At 44.9% G+C, this 19,308-nt stretch overlaps 1 protein-coding gene across 2 annotated transcripts in view; it reads right to left on the bottom strand.

The window, feature by feature from the left end:
- Positions 1 to 5,478, bottom strand: part of tmem94 (transmembrane protein 94) — a 59,896-nt gene extending 54,418 nt beyond the window's left edge. For both annotated transcript variants that reach the window (XM_041973171.1, XM_041973172.1), the window contains exons 1-2: positions 5,346 to 5,478; positions 3,121 to 3,502 (exon numbers count right to left, since the gene is read on the bottom strand). In XM_041973171.1, coding sequence (XP_041829105.1) covers positions 3,121 to 3,144 — 24 coding nt within the window. In that variant the 5' untranslated portion in view covers positions 3,145 to 3,502; positions 5,346 to 5,478. The remainder of the gene's footprint in view (positions 1 to 3,120; positions 3,503 to 5,345) is intronic.
- Positions 5,479 to 19,308: the final 13,830 nt, after the last annotated feature.

Here is a 19,308-nt window from a genome sequence, read left to right as displayed (position 1 = left end):
TCCTCAGTAAAACGATCGCTGCTGTCTGTTCCGTAGTAGAGTCTAGCAGCGGGATTTTTTGGTACTATTGGGGGCTCGATGACCCACGTGACCGCTCTTACAACAAAATCAACGGAGATCGCAACTCTGAGTATATCGAGGGCTCTGAGTGGGAGAGCCCAGACCCCCCCAGAAAAGCTCATGAAAAGTAAGATGAATAAAAAAAAACAATATATAATAGAGATAGGCTGTTATCAACCTTTTTTAATTTTTCAGCTTAAGTTGAAAGCAACAAGGACCTGATTGACAAGAGACTGATCGATTTTTGCTGTTGCTAGCATGTCCAATAACAATACTTTGGAGGTAAATATGAGATGAATCACGAGCCACTAGTTTCCCTCCTTCTCAGATGAAAACTAAACAAATGTAACGAAAGACGCTAGCGACAGAAACGCCAATCAGCTAATCACCAGCAGCTGGTCACGGAGCAACAGAAGAGGGAGGAGGAATTTAGTACGGAACAGCGGGAAAAGTTGTGCAACCCTCTCACCGGGAAAGGTGTGGGCGATGAGGAAGCATTAAAAAAATGTAACTCAATTTTATAAATTACCGCAGTTAATGCCTTATTTTTGACAGCTTTAATATTTATTTATATAATTCATGTGAACAGGGATGAATGGAATGGTATCGTTAACAGGGATGAATGGAATGGTATCGTTAACAGGGATGAATGGAATCGTATCGTGAACAGTGATGAATGGAATCGTATCGTTAACAGGGATGAATGGAATCCTATCGTTAACAGTGGTGAATGGAATCGTATCGTTAACAGGGATGAATGGAATCCTATCGTTAACAGGGATGAATGGAATCGTACCGTAAACAGGGATGAATGGAATCGTACCGTTAACAGGGATGAATGGAATCGTATCGTGAACAGTGATGAATGGAATCCTATCGTTAACAGGGATGAATGGAATCCTATCGTTAACAGGGATGAATGGAATCCTATCGTGAACAGGGATGAATGGAATCCTATCGTGAACAGGGATGAATGGAATCGTATCGTGAACAGTGATGAATGGAATCGTATCGTAAACAGGGATGAATGGAATCGTATCGTTAACAGGGATGAATGGAATCGTATCGTGAACAGGGATGAATGGAATCGTATCGTGAACAGGGATGAATGGAATCGTATCGTGAACAGGGATGAATGGAATCGTATCGTTAACAGTGATGAATGGAATCGTATCGTGAACAGGGATGAATGGAATCGTATCGTGAACAGGGATGAATGGAATCGTATCGTGAACAGGGATGAATGGAATCCTATCGTGAACAGGGATGAATGGAATCGTATTGTGAACAGGGATGAATGGAATGGTATCGTGAACAGGGATGAATGGAATGGTATCGTTAACAGGGATGAATGGAATGGTATCGTTAACAGGGATGAATGGAATGGTATCGTTAACAGGGATGAATGGAATGGTATCGTTAACAGGGATGAATGGAATGGTATCGTTAACAGGGATGAATGGAATGGTATCGTTAACAGGGATGAATGGAATGGTATCGTTAACAGGGATGAATGGAATGGTACCGTTAACAGGGATGAATGGAATCGTATCGTTAACAGGGATGAATGGAATCGTATCGTTAACAGGGATGAATGGAATGGTATCGTTAACAGGGATGAATGGAATGGTATCGTTAACAGGGATGAATGGAATGGTATCGTTAACAGGGATGAATGGAATGGTATCGTTAACAGGGATGAATGGAATGGTACCGTTAACAGGGATGAATGGAATGGTACCGTTAACAGGGATGAATGGAATCGTATCGTTAACAGGGATGAATGGAATGGTATCGTTAACAGGGATGAATGGAATGGTACCGTTAACAGGGATGAATGGAATGGTACCGTTAACAGGGATGAATGGAATCGTATCGTTAACAGGGATGAATGGAATCGTATCGTTAACAGGGATGAATGGAATCGTATCGTTAACAGGGATGAATGGAACTGTATCGTGAACAGGGATGAATGGAATCGTATCGTGAACAGGGATGAATGGAATCGTATCGTGAACAGGGATGAATGGAATCGTATCGTTAACAGAGATGAATGGAATCCTATCGTTAACAGGGATGAATGGAATCGTATCGTTAACAGGGATGAATGGAATGGTATCATTAACAGGGATGAATGGAATCGTATCGTGAACAGGGATGAATGGAATCGTATCGTTAACAGAGATGAATGGAATCGTATCGTTAACAGGGATGAATGGAATCGTATCGTGAACAGGGATGAATGGAATCGTATCGTTAACAGAGATGAATGGAATCGTATCGTTAACAGGGATGAATGGAACTGTATCGTGAACAGGGATGAATCAACTTCATTTTATGATTGATGTATCACTGGCTGTGTAAGGATATTGAATCAACTTAAATGGTGGGGTATCACATCCCCAGTTCATATGATTGAACCTAACCCTGTCAGGCAGCATGAAGGCCATTCTAAATCCTAAAGATCCCATCTACCCCACCACCCGCCTCCACACATAAATACTGTACATGGAGTATGTAAATATTAAGTGTGTTCCAATTAAGGGTCTGCACACTTCGGAGTCTGCCTAATGTTCGTGAAATGGGACAGCCTACCTAGACAACAAGAATTTCCCACAACAACAACACAAGACGTTGAATCACTTAAACCTCTGAAATTACTCACAGGACACTTCAGTGAACATTAAAACTGACCGGCAACACCGACAGTAAAAAAAAAAAAAAAAAAACACGCTCTGAGGCTCTGTTGTTTTCCACACGTCATTATTAATTCCTTAAAAATCCACGAATATGAAATATTACAGAATTTTAATGTCACCATTTAAAAAACTTTTTTTTTGTTTGTTTTTGTACTTGATTGCTGATTGGTTGCTGATTGGTTGCTGATTCGCCACCATCTCATGCGAAATGAATTCTGGTAGGAAAGACACCGCGAAGGATGAAGTGCGGATTTGAAGGGTGGATTCGGACCACAATGACGAATGTGGATGACGAATCTGCACTTCGACCCTGAAGTGGGATACACCTATAATTTATGCTGAGCGTTGCACTCAAACTGACCTTCTTGTTATCTTGCATCTCCATAGCAACCACAGTCACTCCACATGCTCTGCTCTTCCTCCAGCCAACGCCACCTGGGCGGTTTGTCAATGACACCCTGAAAAGTCTGGATTGACTGGATGCTCCTCCCCAAGCTTCTTAGCTGGACCCTCCGTCTGTCTGTTGAGCTGCACTTCAGGCTGGAAGAAGCTGGACAGGGTAGGCAAGTGAAGTTATGCTCACCCACCTGGTAGCACTTCCTGACCTGCCACCTCAGCCAGAGTAACAGGAGAAACGCCAACACCTGCAGGGTGCAGCAAGCGCAGGTTGGGAGGCTTTGTGACAAGCTAACTCCTGCTAAGGTGCTGCACAGAGATCCTCTTTATAACATCCATGAAGACGTCTGTGGACAAAAAGCAAAATACGTCATCTTATACTGGAATAACTTTTCCATTGATACTGTCTACAGATCTGAGCCTGTCTGTCAGGAAAAGCAGCAGCTGTTAGCAAAACAGCCCCGCTTAGCAGACTGAGGCCCAGAATATACTGACAGACATAAACAGCTTTGTGTGGAACAAAAAGCAGCTAAACTCCAGAGACAGCAGTCCTCATAGACAACTGGCGGACAGCGCTCAATGACACAGGAGAAAGAGATTGGGGGGAGGGGGACGAACAGTCTGAGAGGGATGAAGCTTCTGTTACACACCATGAGAACCCAGAACATCACACCATGGGAACCAGAACATCACACCATGAGAACCCAGAACATCACACCATGGGAACCAGAACATCACACCATGAGAACCCAGAACATCACACCATGGGAACCAGAACATCACACCATGAGAACCCAGAACATCACACCATGTGGAACCAGAACATGACTAAATGGGAACCAGAACATCACACCATGAGAACCCAGAACATCACACCATGGGAACCAGAACATCACACCATGTGGAACCAGAACATGACTAAATGGGAACCAGAACATCACACCATGAGAACCCAGAACATCACACCATGGGAACCAGAACATCACACCATGAGAACCCAGAACATCACACCATGGGAACCCAGAACATCACACCATGGGAACCAGAACATCACACCATGTGGAACCAGAACATGACTAAATGGGAACCAGAACATCACACCATGAGAACCCAGAACATCACACCATGGGAACCAGAACATCACACCATGAGAACCCAGAACATCACACCATGGGAACCCAGAACATGACTAAATGGGAACCAGAACATCACACCATGTGGAACCAGAACATCACACCATGAAAACCCAGAACATCACACCATGTGGAACCAGAACATGACTAAATGGGAACCAGAACATCACACCATGAGAACCTAGAACATCACACCATGGGAACCCAGAACATCACACCATGGGAACCCAGAACATCACACCATGGGAACCAGAACATCACACCATGGGAACCCAGAACATCACACCATGGGAACCCAGAACATCACACCATGGGAACCAGAACATCACACCATGGGAACCCAGAACATCACACCATGGGAACCCAGAACATCACACCATGGGAACCAGAACATCACACCATGGGAACCCAGAACATGACTAAATGGGAACCAGAACATCACACCATGAGAACCTAGAACATCACACCATGAGAACCCAGAACATCACACCATGTGGAACCAGAACATGACTAAATGGGAACCAGAACATCACACCATGTGGAACCAGAACATGACTAAATGGGAAACAGAACATCACACCATGTGGAACCAGAACATGACTAAATGGGAACCAGAACATCACACCATGTGGAACCAGAACATGACTAAATGGGAACCAGAACATCACACCATGGGAACCAGAACATCACACCATGGGAACCCAGAACATGACTAAATGGGCCCATAGGTCAAGAATGACCCATGGGCCCTAATTACAATCTTTAGGATAAAAAGTTCAACATGCTAAAGCAGCCTGAGAGCATGTCTGCTGCAGCGCTGCCAATGCTTTACTATCTTATTTAAAATCAATCAATACATGCAATATGTGAACATAGAAACAACTAAAAAGCAGTTTGTCACAGAGTTTGTGGTTATTTTATTTTTCGTCTAGACGCTGAGTACGGCTGGATGTCCTCTACATGCTAACAGAGGCTACATCCATCTGCACTGACAACATCTACATCTTCTACTTCTATATCTTCTACGTGTTAGAGATCTACATCACTGATAACTCACCTTTACCTGTTCCATGCCCCTCCAAATGTCCACATTTCCCTTGATACTGATCAACTGTATCTGCTTCCCGAACAGCAGCACGGACGTTACGCAGCGGTTCTTCTTCTTCGGTAGTTATCTTCTTCTTCGCTATAGTTGCACTTTCAATGCGGTTGTAGAAGCAACTACAACACTTCTTACTGCCCTCTACTGACCCTGTTACAAAAGTAGGATTCACACATCCATGATAAATCACTTGAATAAGTTTATGATGGCGAGGGCGTCTATGATATCATATGATGACTTAAATAAGCCACTACCATATACATGTATATACCTAGACGTCGCCTCATTGGGGGAGAGACGCATAGATATCTACAATAAAGGAAAGAGTCTCGACCGCTCTGGCGGCCATCTTGCCACAGTCAGCTCGCTCACTAATAACATTGATTTAATGGTGCATGCACTTTATAAATAACCAGAACTTGCTCAGTTTTATAGCGATTTTTAATGGGTTTGGTTCGTTATAAACGCCAGAGATGTGGCTATGAAAATGCATACTTATGAATAATATTCATGAATAATGATAATGAATAATTACAGCCAAAGATAGCGGAGCTGTAACCATGGACCTTCATATGAAAATAAACAGATAGGTGCAATGAATGTACACATGCACAAAGTATTTATGTTAAATCAATATTTAGGAATTTCATAACACATTATAATATATTTATAATACATTATTCTCATTATTCAGTTCAATGTCTGTAACATCTTGGACATGAAAGTGACAATTATTTGCAATACAAAAAAAGGTAGAAGATTTACACATTTACATGAAGGAAACCGGCTTGCTGATCCACCACCCTGCACAGAGAACTAGACTATAGAGGAGATTTCCACCTGGACGACACAGATTAAACACAGATGTGAGAGAAACAGTGGAACTGGATTTAACCCTGAAAAGTCTCTGAGTTCCACTGACATACAATTACATTAATCAAGATTTCACTAGACACATACACAGGGCCTAGCAGAGTGAGAAAAGTTCACGCCACACCTCAGTAAACAAACTACACCTCAATAATCACACTACACCTAAGTAATCAGACTACACCTCAGTGTTCACACTACTCCTCAGTGTTCACACTACACCTCAGTGTTCACACTACACAGCAGTAATCAGAATACATCTCAGTAATCAGACTACACCTCAGTAATCAGACTACACCTCAGTAATCACACTACACCTCAGTAATCAGAATACACCTCAGTAATCACACTACACCGCAGTAATCAGAATACATCTCAGTAATCAGACTACACCTCAGTAATCAGACTACACCTCAGTAATCACACTACACCTCAGTAATCAGACTACACTTCAGTAATCACACTACACCTCAGTAATCAGAGTACACCTCAGTTAACAGACTACACCTCAGTAATCAGAATACACCTCAGTAATCAGAGTACACCTCAGTAATCAGACTACACTTCGGTAATCAGAGTACACCTCAGTAATCAGACTACAGCTCAGTAAACAGACTACACCTCAATAATCAGAATACTCCTCAGTAATCAGAATACACCTCAGTAAACAGACTACCCCTCAGTAATCAGACTACACCTCATTAAACAGAATACACCTCAGTAATCAGACTACACCTCAGTAATCACACTACACCTCAGTAATCAGACTACACTTCAGTAATCACACTACACCTCAGTAATCAGAGTACACCTCAGTAAACAGACTACACCTCAGTAATCAGAATACACCTCAGTTATCAGAGTACACCTCCGTAATCAGACTACACCTCAGTGATCAGACTACACCTCAGTAAACAGAATACACCTCAGTAAACAGAATACACCTCAGTAATCAGACTACACCTCAGTAATCAGACTACACCTCAGTAATCAGAGTACACCTCAGTAATCAGACTACACCTCAGTAATCACACTACACCTCAGTAATCAGACTACACTTCAGTAATCACACTACACCTCAGTAATCAGAGTACACCTCAGTAAACAGAATACACCTCAGTAATCAGAATACACCTCAGTAATCACACTACACCTCAGTAATCAGACTACACCTCAGTAAACAGAATACACCTCAGTAATCAGAATACACCTCAGTAATCAGAGTACACCTCAGTAATCAGACTACACCTCAGTAATCAGAGTACACCTCAGTAATCAGACTACACCTCAGTAATCACACTACACCTCAGTAATCAGACTACACCTCAGAAATCACACTACACCTCAGTAATCAGACTACACTTCAGTAATCACACTACACCTCAGTAATCAGAGTACACCTCAGTAAACAGAATACACCTCAGTAATCAGAGTACACCTCAGTAATCAGACTACACCTCGGTAATCAGAGTACACCTCAGTAATCAGACTACAGCTCAGTAAACAGACTACACCTCAATAATCAGAATACTCCTCAGTAATCAGAATACACCTCAGTAAATAGACTACCCCTCAGTAATCAGACTACACCTCATTAAAACAGAATACACCTCAGTAATCAGACTACACCTCAGTAATCAGAATACACCTCAGTAAAGAGACTACACCTCAGTAATCAGAATACACCTCAGTAATCACACTACACCTCAGTAATCAGACTACACTTCAGTAATCACACTACACCTCAGTAATCAGACTACACTTCAGTAATCACACTACACCTCAGTAAACAGAATAAACCTCAGTGATCAGATTACACCTCAGTAAACAGAATACACCTCAGTGATCAGACTACACCTCAGTAAACAGAATACACCTCAGTGATCAGACTACACCTCAGTAAACAGAATACACCTCAGTGATCAGACTACACCTCAGTAAACAGAATACACCTCAGTGATCAGACTACACCTCAGTAAACAGAATACACCTCAGTGATCAGACTACACCTCAGTAAACAGAATACACCTCAGTGATCAGACTACACCTCAGTAAACAGAATACACCTCAGTGATCAGACTACACCTCAGTAAACAGAATACACCTCAGTGATCAGACTACACCTCAGTAAACAGAATACACCTCAGTGATCAGACTACACCTCAGTAAACAGAATAAACCTTAGTAATCGGACTACACCTCAGTAAACAGAATACACCTCAGTAATCAGACTACACCTCAGCACTCACAAATGTAGATCTGGACTGTAAATAAAAACTAGTCCATGCAGCAGAGAACAGGTGGGTCTTTAACCTGGATCTAAAAAAACTGAATGTTTCAGCTGATCTGAGGCTTTCTGGGAGTTTGTTCCAGACATGTGGAACATAGAAGCTGAATGCAGCTTCTCCATGTCTGGTTCTGACTCTGGGAACTGATAAGAAACTGGATCCAGATGACCTGAGGGTTCTGGTAGGTTCATACTGGGTCAAGAGGTCTCTGATGTATGTTGGTCCTAAACCATTCAGAGCTTTCTAGACCAGCAGCAGAACTTTAAAGTCACTGTGGTGGGGGGTTTATGGGGAGCAGAAACATATTGGCCTGGGGGGTAGATCTGAGTCAGGCATGGACCTGGTCCATCATCTCTTTAGTGGATTTCAGATGGGGGGGTATGGGCAACAATGACCTGTTTGGGGTTTGGTGGGGCGAAGGATCATTGTCCTGGTTTTTGGTGCTGTTGAGGGGATTGGGGGCAAATAAAGATCCATCCTCTTGTCTTTGCTGATGTCTGTTTTTCGAGGCAGAGTGGGGGCAGATGCAGATCCTCCTCTGGGTTTCCTCTGGGTTTTGTTTGGTCTATCTTATGAGAAAAAGTCTCTTGTATCCCAGTCTTGGCACTGAATACAGAGGGATGACGGAGGAAGCGGAAAAGGTTGGAGGTGAAAAGTTTCACCCCTGACTTGTTCAAATTTAATCCATTTGCCTTAAAAAAATGTCTGCGTTCCCAAAAGATGTAAAAATTATTAATAAAATGCAGTTTGTTGTCAGCACATGCTAAAATAAGCCAATTATTTAGTGGCAGTAATCTACTGAATCTTTCCTCTTGTGATGGAGGACCAGGTCCACTGATGAAAACAGCTGTTTTCAGAGAGCTCGCTGTGTTTAACAGTCCAGTAAAGTCCTGCTTCAGAACCTGAGGTTGTTGCTTGGACACATTATGTGATCCTGTATGTAGAACCATGTTTCTCACATCTGGGTAATCAGCCACGGCTTCCAGAATTCTCTCCTGCAGGTCACTGATCATATCTTTAGGAAAGCTGCAGACTTTGGTGTTCTTTCCACACATCCACTGAACATCATTTACAGTAGAATCACCAAGAATGAGAGTTTCAGGTCCAGCCTTTAGTTTTCCCTGGGGCCTTTTCCTTTCTGACAGGCTTTTAGTCCTCACCTCGCAGTCCTGGGATAGATGGCCGTTCAGTGAAGATCCAGAGTCATCTGAAAGCAGAGCAAATCTGTTCTGTAGTTCCACATTCAGGTGCTTTGGAGGTTTGTTGTCAGCTTTCCCAGTCTGGGTTGTCCAGTCCTGTTTCCTACCATGTAGAGGGGTAAAAGTGGACCTTTGTTTTGTAGGGAGCAGAGACCATTCGGTCTCATCATAGAATTCAGCTCGCTGCATCGGCCTGTGATACGTTGTCCTCCCTTTTCCAGAAGGCATGACTTACTTTTTATCTTTACACCAAGACAGTTCCAGGGAGGATTTTTACCCGATGATTTATTGTAATTTATAGAGGCTGCTTCTTTTTTAGTAGTGTTATCTGTGCCTTTTAGCCATCTGTTAGCTTGCTCACCTCCGCTGTTGTGGGTCAATGAAAAGGTTGTTTCTTTTCCACACCGTCCATTTACTTCAATATTGACTTCAAGGCGACAAACTTTCGCCTCCATCGCTGTTATTTTCTTAAATAGGTCTTGGTAGTTGTCTGTGGAGATGGAAGGCATCGTGCTGCTTGTTAGCCTAGCGTTAGCACCTTTCCAATAGTGATGTGTCGTCACGAACGATTCGTTCAGTATGAACTAATCCTTTATATGACTCGGGAGTAACGGGTCCTCTCAGTGAGCGATTCGTTCATTTTCATGCGATACCTCCTCTCGCCACATGGCAGGCAGCTACATAAACTCAGTCAGTAGGTCAGGACAGGAAACAGAAATGATTCGTTCAGGACTCGCTCAGGTCCATCCTCAGGTCCTCGTTCTTTTGTCACGTGACAGCCAGGCTGCTCAGGCTGTGTGGCGAACAGCAAGTCGGGCTGCACGGTCTCGTTCTCGGTCTCGTTCTCGTTCATCATTCAGGCTGTTTGGCGAGCAGTACGTTCGCTCTCGGATTGGTCTCTCTAGTGCTTCTCTCTGTCACGTGACAGGCAACTCGGTCTCTGAACGGGTCTTTCTTCGTTCGTTCACAGCTCAAGCTGTATCAAGCTCAGCAGTACGTTCGCTCTCGGCTCGGTCTCTTGTTCGTTTGTCACGTGATAGCTACCGAGTCACTGTTGCACTGTTAAACAATGGCAGGGAGGATGTAGGACACAAATCACTTCATTGTAGTGTGTATTTGCTTCCCTACGTTTTCACATGGTTTGAATTGCTTGTGGCATTACCAGTAGTTTTGTTGCCTTCAGTATTTACTGCTTGAGAATCGCGGACTTTTTTACAACGCTACCTGCTGTAAAAATGAACGACATGACTCATTCAAGATTCGTTCACTTACTGTTCGAGAGTAAAAGACCTGGGTTAGTGAAAAGAGTGGAACTTACCATCACTACTTTCCAAGCTACTTAGCTTTAGCTGAGTGCTATGTGTAGGCTTCAGCTGTGTGTAGGCCGTGCACACGGAGCGCTGCAGATAAAAGAGCTATGAAAGATGTTGCGGTTTCTGGTAAAAATTCTTTAGTCCCAGCGACTTATAGGTATCAAAAAACTACTGTGGGTGGGTTTGTAGGTAAAAAAAGAGGAAAAATCAGTGTACAAATCAAAATAAAAAAAAGGAAAAATGCAGCAGCAGGGAGAGCAAAAGCAGGAAGAATCTGTACAGCAGCAAAGCAGGGCCAAGTATAACTCACACTCACACCGTCCCCTGCACTGTACTCACAAGCACTCACTATCACACAGTCACGTCACACATAACTCACCCACCATGCCCCGTGGGGAACGTCCCAGGCGGACCAGAGGACAGCGGGCCCCAAGCACTGTCCACACCGCCACCCACAGCAACGCCCCCACCCCACACAAATGCGGCAGACCGGGCACCCCCCAGAGCCAGCAGCCCAACAGTGCAGTCAAAATAGGTCCAGGCCCCTGGGGCAACCACCTCCCCCCACCCGCCCCCAGCCACACCCAGGGGGAACAGGGATGTGATAGATCCCCTTTACCCCCTCCCACCCTGCTCCTGACTGTTTATGAAGTGTGTGTTGTTTGAAATTAAAATTGAGGGGCAGTGACCGCAATGTGCTGGGAGTGAGGCCATGCATGGCATGCACGCCTCCCAAGCCCCTAAGTGTGTGTGTGAGAGAGAGGGAGAGAGAGCAGAAAGAAGAGGGGTCTGGGGATATAAGTCTAGAGGGAAGCAAACTTCCTTCTGGATGTTGAGCCGCTAGTGGCATTAGGCACCCCCACTCCCCGGGAGGTCCCCCAGGGCAACACAGGCAAGGCGAGGCCGCCCCCCACGACTGGGCCATACAGGGACTGCAGCCAATGAACTGCCACCGACCCCAGAAGGCACACACCCCCCACATGCCTAGGGGGGACTGAGAGGAGGTAGAGAAAGACAGTGAGAGCAGAGCCCTCAATATACTCAGAGTCGCGACACTTGTCACAGTCTGCCAGGCCTGACCGGCATCCTCCCCCACCATCTGAGCCAACTCACCACCAGGTGATGACCAGTTGACAGCTCCGCCCCTCTCTTCACCTGATTGTCCAAGATATGCGGCTGCAAGTCCGACAATACGAAGTCAATCATCGAACTGCGGCCTAGAGTGTCCTGGTGCCAAATGCACATGTGGACACTCCTACGTCTGAACAAGGTGTTTGTTATGGATAGTCCATGATGAGCACAGAAGTCCAACAACAAAACACCACTCAGATTCAGATCAGGGGGGCTGTTCCTCCCAATCACGCCCCTCCAGGTCTCGCTGTCATTTCCCATGTGGGCATTGAAGTCCCCCAGGAGAACGAGGGAGTCCCTGGAAGGAGTGCTCTCCAACACCCCTCCAAGGACTCCAAAAAGGGTGGGTACTCTGAATTGCTATTTGGTGCATAAGCACAAACAACAGTCAGGACACGTGATTCGTTTATTTATTTATTTACTTTGAATCATGGAATCTATGTAATCTTGCTGGACCTGATAGGTCAGAAAACCCAACAGAAAAAGAAGGAAGACAGCAAAAAGAAGCAAAAGGGAAAGAAGAAAGGAGACAAAAACACCACAGACAGAAGCAACGACCCTTCAATCCACACCGTCACCAGACAACACCTTAGTGGCCCCGCCCGCCATACACTGCATGACACGCCCCCCAGAAGTTGTTTGTTTGTTGTGTTTCTTGTGTTTTGGTGTCTAAGTGCAATTAATAATGATAATAATGGATTAGATTTATAGCGCTTTTCAAGGCACTTAATGCACTTTACATTGTGTATCCATTATTCATCCACTCCTCACTCATACCTGGTGATGCTAGGCAATGTGTGTAGCCACAGCTGCCCTGGGGCAGGCTGACGGAAACATGGCTACAGCCTCTCCGACCATCACCAAAAATTCATCCACATTCATTCACCAGTGATGCCAACACTGGAGGCAAGGAGGGTTAAGTGTCTTGCCCAAGGACACAACGACAGATGACTGCAGGAGTGGGAATCGAACCGCCAACCTTCCGGTCATTGGTTGACCTGCTCCACCACTTGAGCCACTGATGTTCCATCATTAACACTGAGAGGCGAGTCGCCACAGGATGCATCCGAGGAGGCCACTAAATGGCCCCCTCTGCTCCACCCCGCATGGCGTGCACACCTCCCAAGTCCCTATGTGTGTGTGTGTGTGTGTGTGTGTGTGTGTGAGAGAGAGAGAGAGAGAGAGAGAGAGAGAGAGAGAGAGAGAGAGAGAGCAGAAAGAAGAGGGGTCTGGGGATGTAAGTCCAGAGGGAAGCAAACTTCCTTCTGGATGTTGAGCCTCTAGTGGCATTAGGCACCCCCGCTCCCTGGGAGGTCCCTCAGGGCAAGACAGGCCAGGAGAGGCCGCCCCCCATGACCGGGCCATTCAGCAACCACCAACCACCAGTGAGAGCAGAGCCCTCAATATACTCAGAGTCGCGACACTTCCGGGTTACTGTAGATGTCTGATAGTTCCAAACACCAGATCAGACTGCGTTCCATTCGTTTTCAGAGGGAAGTCGATGCAATATCAGGCTTATAAGTCAAGAAAATGCATATACATTCTGTCAGACGTCCTGCATTAAAATAATTATGTCTGTTCAATGTGAGAAGTTTTTGTTTAAATGTATTTTGTCTTTATATGTTATAGATATTGTTCTTTTACCACATGGCTCCCATCTTTTTTGTTTAGTTTGAAAAAGTGTGGTCATGGGCATTAAATTATTTTATTTCAGGCCAGAGATCTCCGAACCCCAGACCCCTTTAATAAATGCTAGCTTGTTGGTTGAGATGAATATTTCCCTCTAAAATGTATGAAATCATTGTGCTGGTTCCACTTATTTAATCTATTGTTAAACTTGATCATCACTTAAATCAACATGAACATAATTCATTCATTGCCAAACGTGTATGTGTTCATTTAGTTTTCATCCTCAGTAAAACGGTCGCTGCTCTGTTCTGTAGTAGAGTCTAGCAGCGGGGTTTGTTTGGAGGCCCCATGACCCACGTGCCCGCTCTTACAACTAAGTCAACGGAGGTCACAACTCTGAATAGAACAGAGATGTGACGTTCATGAATGAATCGATTCTTTTGAACGATTCTTTTAAATGAACAATGGAAACCGATTCACAGCTGTGAGCCGTTCTTTTTATATACATATATTTGACACCGCCTTCATCAAATCAAATCAAATCAAATAAAACTTTATTTATAAAGCGCTTTTCATGCCATAAGGCAACAAAAAGTTATTCACATGATTAAAAACACAAGAATAAAAACACTCAATGAAATCTTTCACACAGTCACACACACACACTTATACACACACATGCCAAGCCCAACCCCCCCAGCTAAAAATGACTGAATGAATAAATAAATGAATAAATAAGAAAATAAGAAGTAGTACAGGTGAGTAAAATGAAAATAAAATAAATAACATGTGACATCATAGAGGTCTGATGTCCAACACTCTCCATTCATGTGAAGCATCTATGGGCAGAGAGTTTTGTTTGGAAACAAATACTGTGAGTTCTATCCAAAATATTTACTAGAATTTGCACTGACTGCTCAGGCTTATCCTTTTTTATCTATATTTATCCTATAATTGTTTGATCTTAAAGAGTAGATTTTTATAGGTACATATTTTGATTGTTGGTCATTCTTACATATTGAGAACTTTTGTAAGATATTGTTAGAACAAGCCAGTCTTTTGAATGACTCTTTGAAAGGAATGGCTTGTCAATACCCAACTCCTTTCAAAGAGCCATTTGTCCCATTTCTTCAACAGAACAAGGGCGCTGGTGGTGGTTTCTTTTCCTGTACTGTCCGTTTCACTCATGGTACCAACTTTAAAATTCAAACAGGGCAGAACTTTATAACATTGTTTAATTGTTAACACAGCACAAAAATTAGAGCACAGAACTCAAGTGTATAGCACAGCAATAAAAAAAGGTTCAATTTCAGCTGAATCTGCATCTCCCATGAGCCTTTGTGGTCCAGCTATGTTAAGTTTTGAAAGTAGCCCCGCCCCCTCTGACAGAACCATAACATGTTCAGTTTTCTTTGCTTTGCTTTATTAATGAGACACTTTTTATATGAAACAAAATCATAATTAATCAATACTAAAAACTTTATGTTCAAATATAATATGGGCTAAGAGGGCAGCTAAATTGCAGGCTAACTGGCAGAAGCAAACCCCTAAAATTCTGCCTCCTGAGCGAGCTTCGCTGTGCATCCTGTCTCATCTACACCGTGCCTTCTGATTGGCTCTACTGTAAAAATGGTGCCGGAAGTCAGCCTCATGATTTAACTCACCTGACTGGTCAGCACAGTTGTCTATCATGGAGATCGGGTTCCAAAGCCAGTCCTGGAACACTGTTTTGCTAAATAAAATACATTTAACTAGTCTATGACAAGACATGAAATTTCAGACTTTGTTAGAATCAGTGAAATGAATCGATGAGAGCATTCCAGACACATACATTAAAAATACTTTTTAAAACATCAGTATTTGAGGGTGATGATCTCCTAACACCCATACCTTCACCAAGGCTTGAAGAACTCTTTCTCCCAAAAAAGGGTTCCTATAGGAACCCATACTCTTACAGAGAACCCTTGAAGAACCCTTTATGGACCCTTTCAATGAAAAAGGATTTTCAGACACAAATGGTTCTGGGTAGAACCTGTGTCCTTCATGGAAAACCCTTTTGGAACCTTTATTTGTAAGAGTGTACTTAAGATTTATATTTATGAACTAACTTAAAGTTACTGGATGAGTCAGCCTCCCATTTGGAAGTTGGGAGACAGATTGAGTCTTCTAGCTTAGATAATAGTCTATATGTTTTTGATAATAGCTTTGGGGTAGCTGTAAGTTTAATTGATTAATGGTATATTTTTTACATATAATAGATTTAAGCTGGTGATATTCTAGAAATTTAGTGCTGCTGATTCCATGTCGTGAAGTCAGAATATTAAAAGACAAGACAAATCTGAAAACCTAAGGTAAATAGTTAATAGTCTATTTATATTTTATATGAAGTTAATCTTCATGATTGGAGCAGGAGATGGACAGGTGGATCGGTGCGGCGTCTGCAGTGATGTGGACTCTGCATCGGTCTGTCGTGGTGAAGAAGGAGCTGAGCCAAAATGCAAAGCTCTCGATTTACCAGTCAATCTACGTTCCTACCTTCACCTATGGTCACGAGCTGTGGGTAGTGACCGAAAGAACAAGATTGCGAATACAAGCTGCCGAAATGAGTTTTCTCCGCAGGGTGGCCGGGCTCTCCCTTAGAGATAGGGTGTGAAGCTCGGTGTTTTTTTACATTAATGTAATCTCTTCTTGACAAATCTCTCTTCATTTATCAAATTTTCTTCTTAAATCCACTTTGTTTTGGTTCTGACCCAATCTGCTAAAGGATTGTTGCTCTGTGGTTATTCAGACCTCCACAATCACCAAGAAACCAAACTCCAGGTGCTTTTCTTTGTACAACTTTGTTCCCCCCATTATTCCTCTGAAATGTAATTCATGAGTGCACCATAAACACAGGCTCATTAGAAAGTAAGGGAGCTGCTTTCTAATATCATCCTGCAGTCAGGATGCAACTGGAACACAGCCAGGGATTCAGCTGGGATTCAGCCGGGATGCAGTCTGGTTTCAGCCTGGGTGCAGCCAGAATGCAGTCACGATGCAGCCAGGATTCAGGTGGGATTCAGCCTGGATTCAGCCGGGATGCAGCTGGGATTCCAGATTCCCATTCCCATTCTTGTCCACAGCCCGGACCAGGGCCGCCTTGGTTGCCCGCCACAGCCGGCGACACCGACCCAGATGCCGCTGGACTGAGGGGACAGCGAGCTCAGCCTCCTGTTCCGGGAAGAGAGGAGGCTGATAACCCAGGGATGCTTCGAAGGGGGAGAGACCTGTGGCTGAGGAGACATGAGAATTGTGAGCGTATTCCACCCACCACAGGTGGCTGCTCCAGGCGGAGAGGTTATCGGCAGCCATGCAGCGCAGGGCGGATTCCAATTCCTGGTTAAGGCGTTCTGCTTGACCGTTGGTCTGAGGATGGAACCCTGAACTCAGGGTTGAGCTGAAACCCAGCTCCGTGCAGAATGCCTTCCAGACCCGAAACACGAACTGGGGTCCTTGGTCTGAGACAATGTCAGCAGGGATGCCATGAAGGCGGAAAACATGGTCGGAAATGATATCAGAGGTCTCCAAAGCAGAGGGCAGTTTGGGCAGTGCCACAAAATAAGCGGCTTTGGAGAACCGGTCTATTATGGTGAGAATGGTTGTGTTACCTCGGGATGGAGGGAGTCCGGTAACAAAGTCCAGCGCTATGTGGGACCAGGGCCTCCAGGGGATGGGGAGCGGACCTAGGAGTCCCGCGGGAGCCTGGGAGGAGGTCTTTCCCAGGGTGCAAACCGGACAGGTGGCCACGAACTCCCGGACGTCCTTCTCCAAGGTCTGACAAGAATTCAGCCTTTTGGCTGACTGAATGTATTCCAGGTTGCGGTGATCTGTCCAAACGATGAAAGGTTGAGCTGCTCCCTCCAGCCAGTGGCGCCATTCTTCCAACGCCAACTTCACGGCCAGCAGCTTGCGTTCCCCCACATCATAGTTGCGTTCCGCCGGGGAGAGGCGCCAGGAGAAGAAGGCGCACGGGTGTAATTGGCCCAACTGTTCCAATTGCTGGGACAGGACCGCCCCTGCCCCAGTATCGGAAGCATCCACCTCGACCACGAACTGCCGGGACGGGTCAGGCTAAGTGAGTACCGGAGCAGAGGCGAACTTCAACTCCCGAAAGGCAGAGTCTGCACTGTCCGACCAGTGAAAGGGCATCTTGGGGGAAGTCAATTTTGTGAGCGGAGCTGCCACCAGACTGAAGTTCTACATGAAGCGTCAGTAGAAGTTCGCGAAGCCCGGAAAGAGCTGCAGAGACTTCACAGAGTCTGGTGTGGGCCAGTCCAGAACCGCCTGAACCTTCGCCTGGTCCGTCTTCATCTGCCCGCTCGTGAAAACGTAGCCCAAGAAGCTGACTGTGTCTGAATGGAAATGACACTTCTCCGCCTTCACATACAGCTTGTTTTTAAGTAGTCTCTGGAGAACCAAGCGGACGTGCTTTTTGTGTTCGGACAGGGTCTTGGAGTATATCAGGATGTCATCGAGGTAGACGAAGACAAACCGGTTGAGAAAGTCTCGGAGCACGTCATTGACGAGGGCTTGGAATACCGCAGGGGCGTTAGTTAGGCTGAAGGGCATGACGAGGTACTCAAAATGGCCTAGGGGGGTCTTGAAGGCGGTCTCACTCGTCTCCTTCCTTCACGCGGACCAGATAATAGGAATTTTGGAGGTCGAGTTTGGTGAAGACCGTGGAATCCAGTAGGGCCTCGAATGCAGAGTCGATCAGGGAGAGAAGGTTATTTATTGCGGACGGTGATTTTGTTCAAAGCCCGGTGGTGACTGGTTACCACGATGAGTAGTATAATCCAGCGATGACTTGAGGTCCGTGTGGTGTTTATATGTGGATGAAATGATGGCTTGATGTCCTCCGGCTGCGCCGTCCTAATAGCGGTGACTCCAAATATAGTCATCAGGAAGTATGGGATGAGGATGAGCGTGGGCCATGACAGTTTCAATTGCGGTGCAGCCAGGATTAAGCTGGGATACAGCCAGAATGCAGCCAGGATTAAGCTGGGATGCAGTTGGGATTCAGCCAGGATTCAGCTGGGATTAAACTGGGATTCAGCTGGGATGCAGCTGGGATTCCACTAGGATTTAGCTGAGATTCAGTCAGGATTCAACTGGGATTCGGCCGGGATACAGCTGGGATTCACCCGGGATGCAGCTGGGATGCAGCCAAGATTAAACCAGGATGCAGCTGGGATGCAGTCGGGATTCAACTGTGATTCAGCTGGGATGCAGCTGGGATTCAGTCGGGATTCAACCGGGATTCAGTCAGGATGCAGCCGGGTTTCAGCTGGGACCACTCCTCGCCTTTTCCTTCCAACCTGTCTTAATATTTTTGCAGAGAAATCAGGAGGCGACTGCTTCTAGTTCCCAAATCTGATTTATTTTTTCTTTTCTGAGGTGTTTGGGTATTTATAAAGAATTATTTGTTTGTTAAGTTTGGTTTGTATTA

The sequence above is a fragment of the Melanotaenia boesemani genome, chromosome 21 (assembly GCF_017639745.1).
Source record: "Melanotaenia boesemani isolate fMelBoe1 chromosome 21, fMelBoe1.pri, whole genome shotgun sequence".
Taxonomy (NCBI): Eukaryota; Metazoa; Chordata; class Actinopteri; order Atheriniformes; family Melanotaeniidae; genus Melanotaenia; species Melanotaenia boesemani.
Note: the sequence above shows the minus strand (reverse complement) of the source record. Positions and strands in the feature narration are given on the sequence as shown.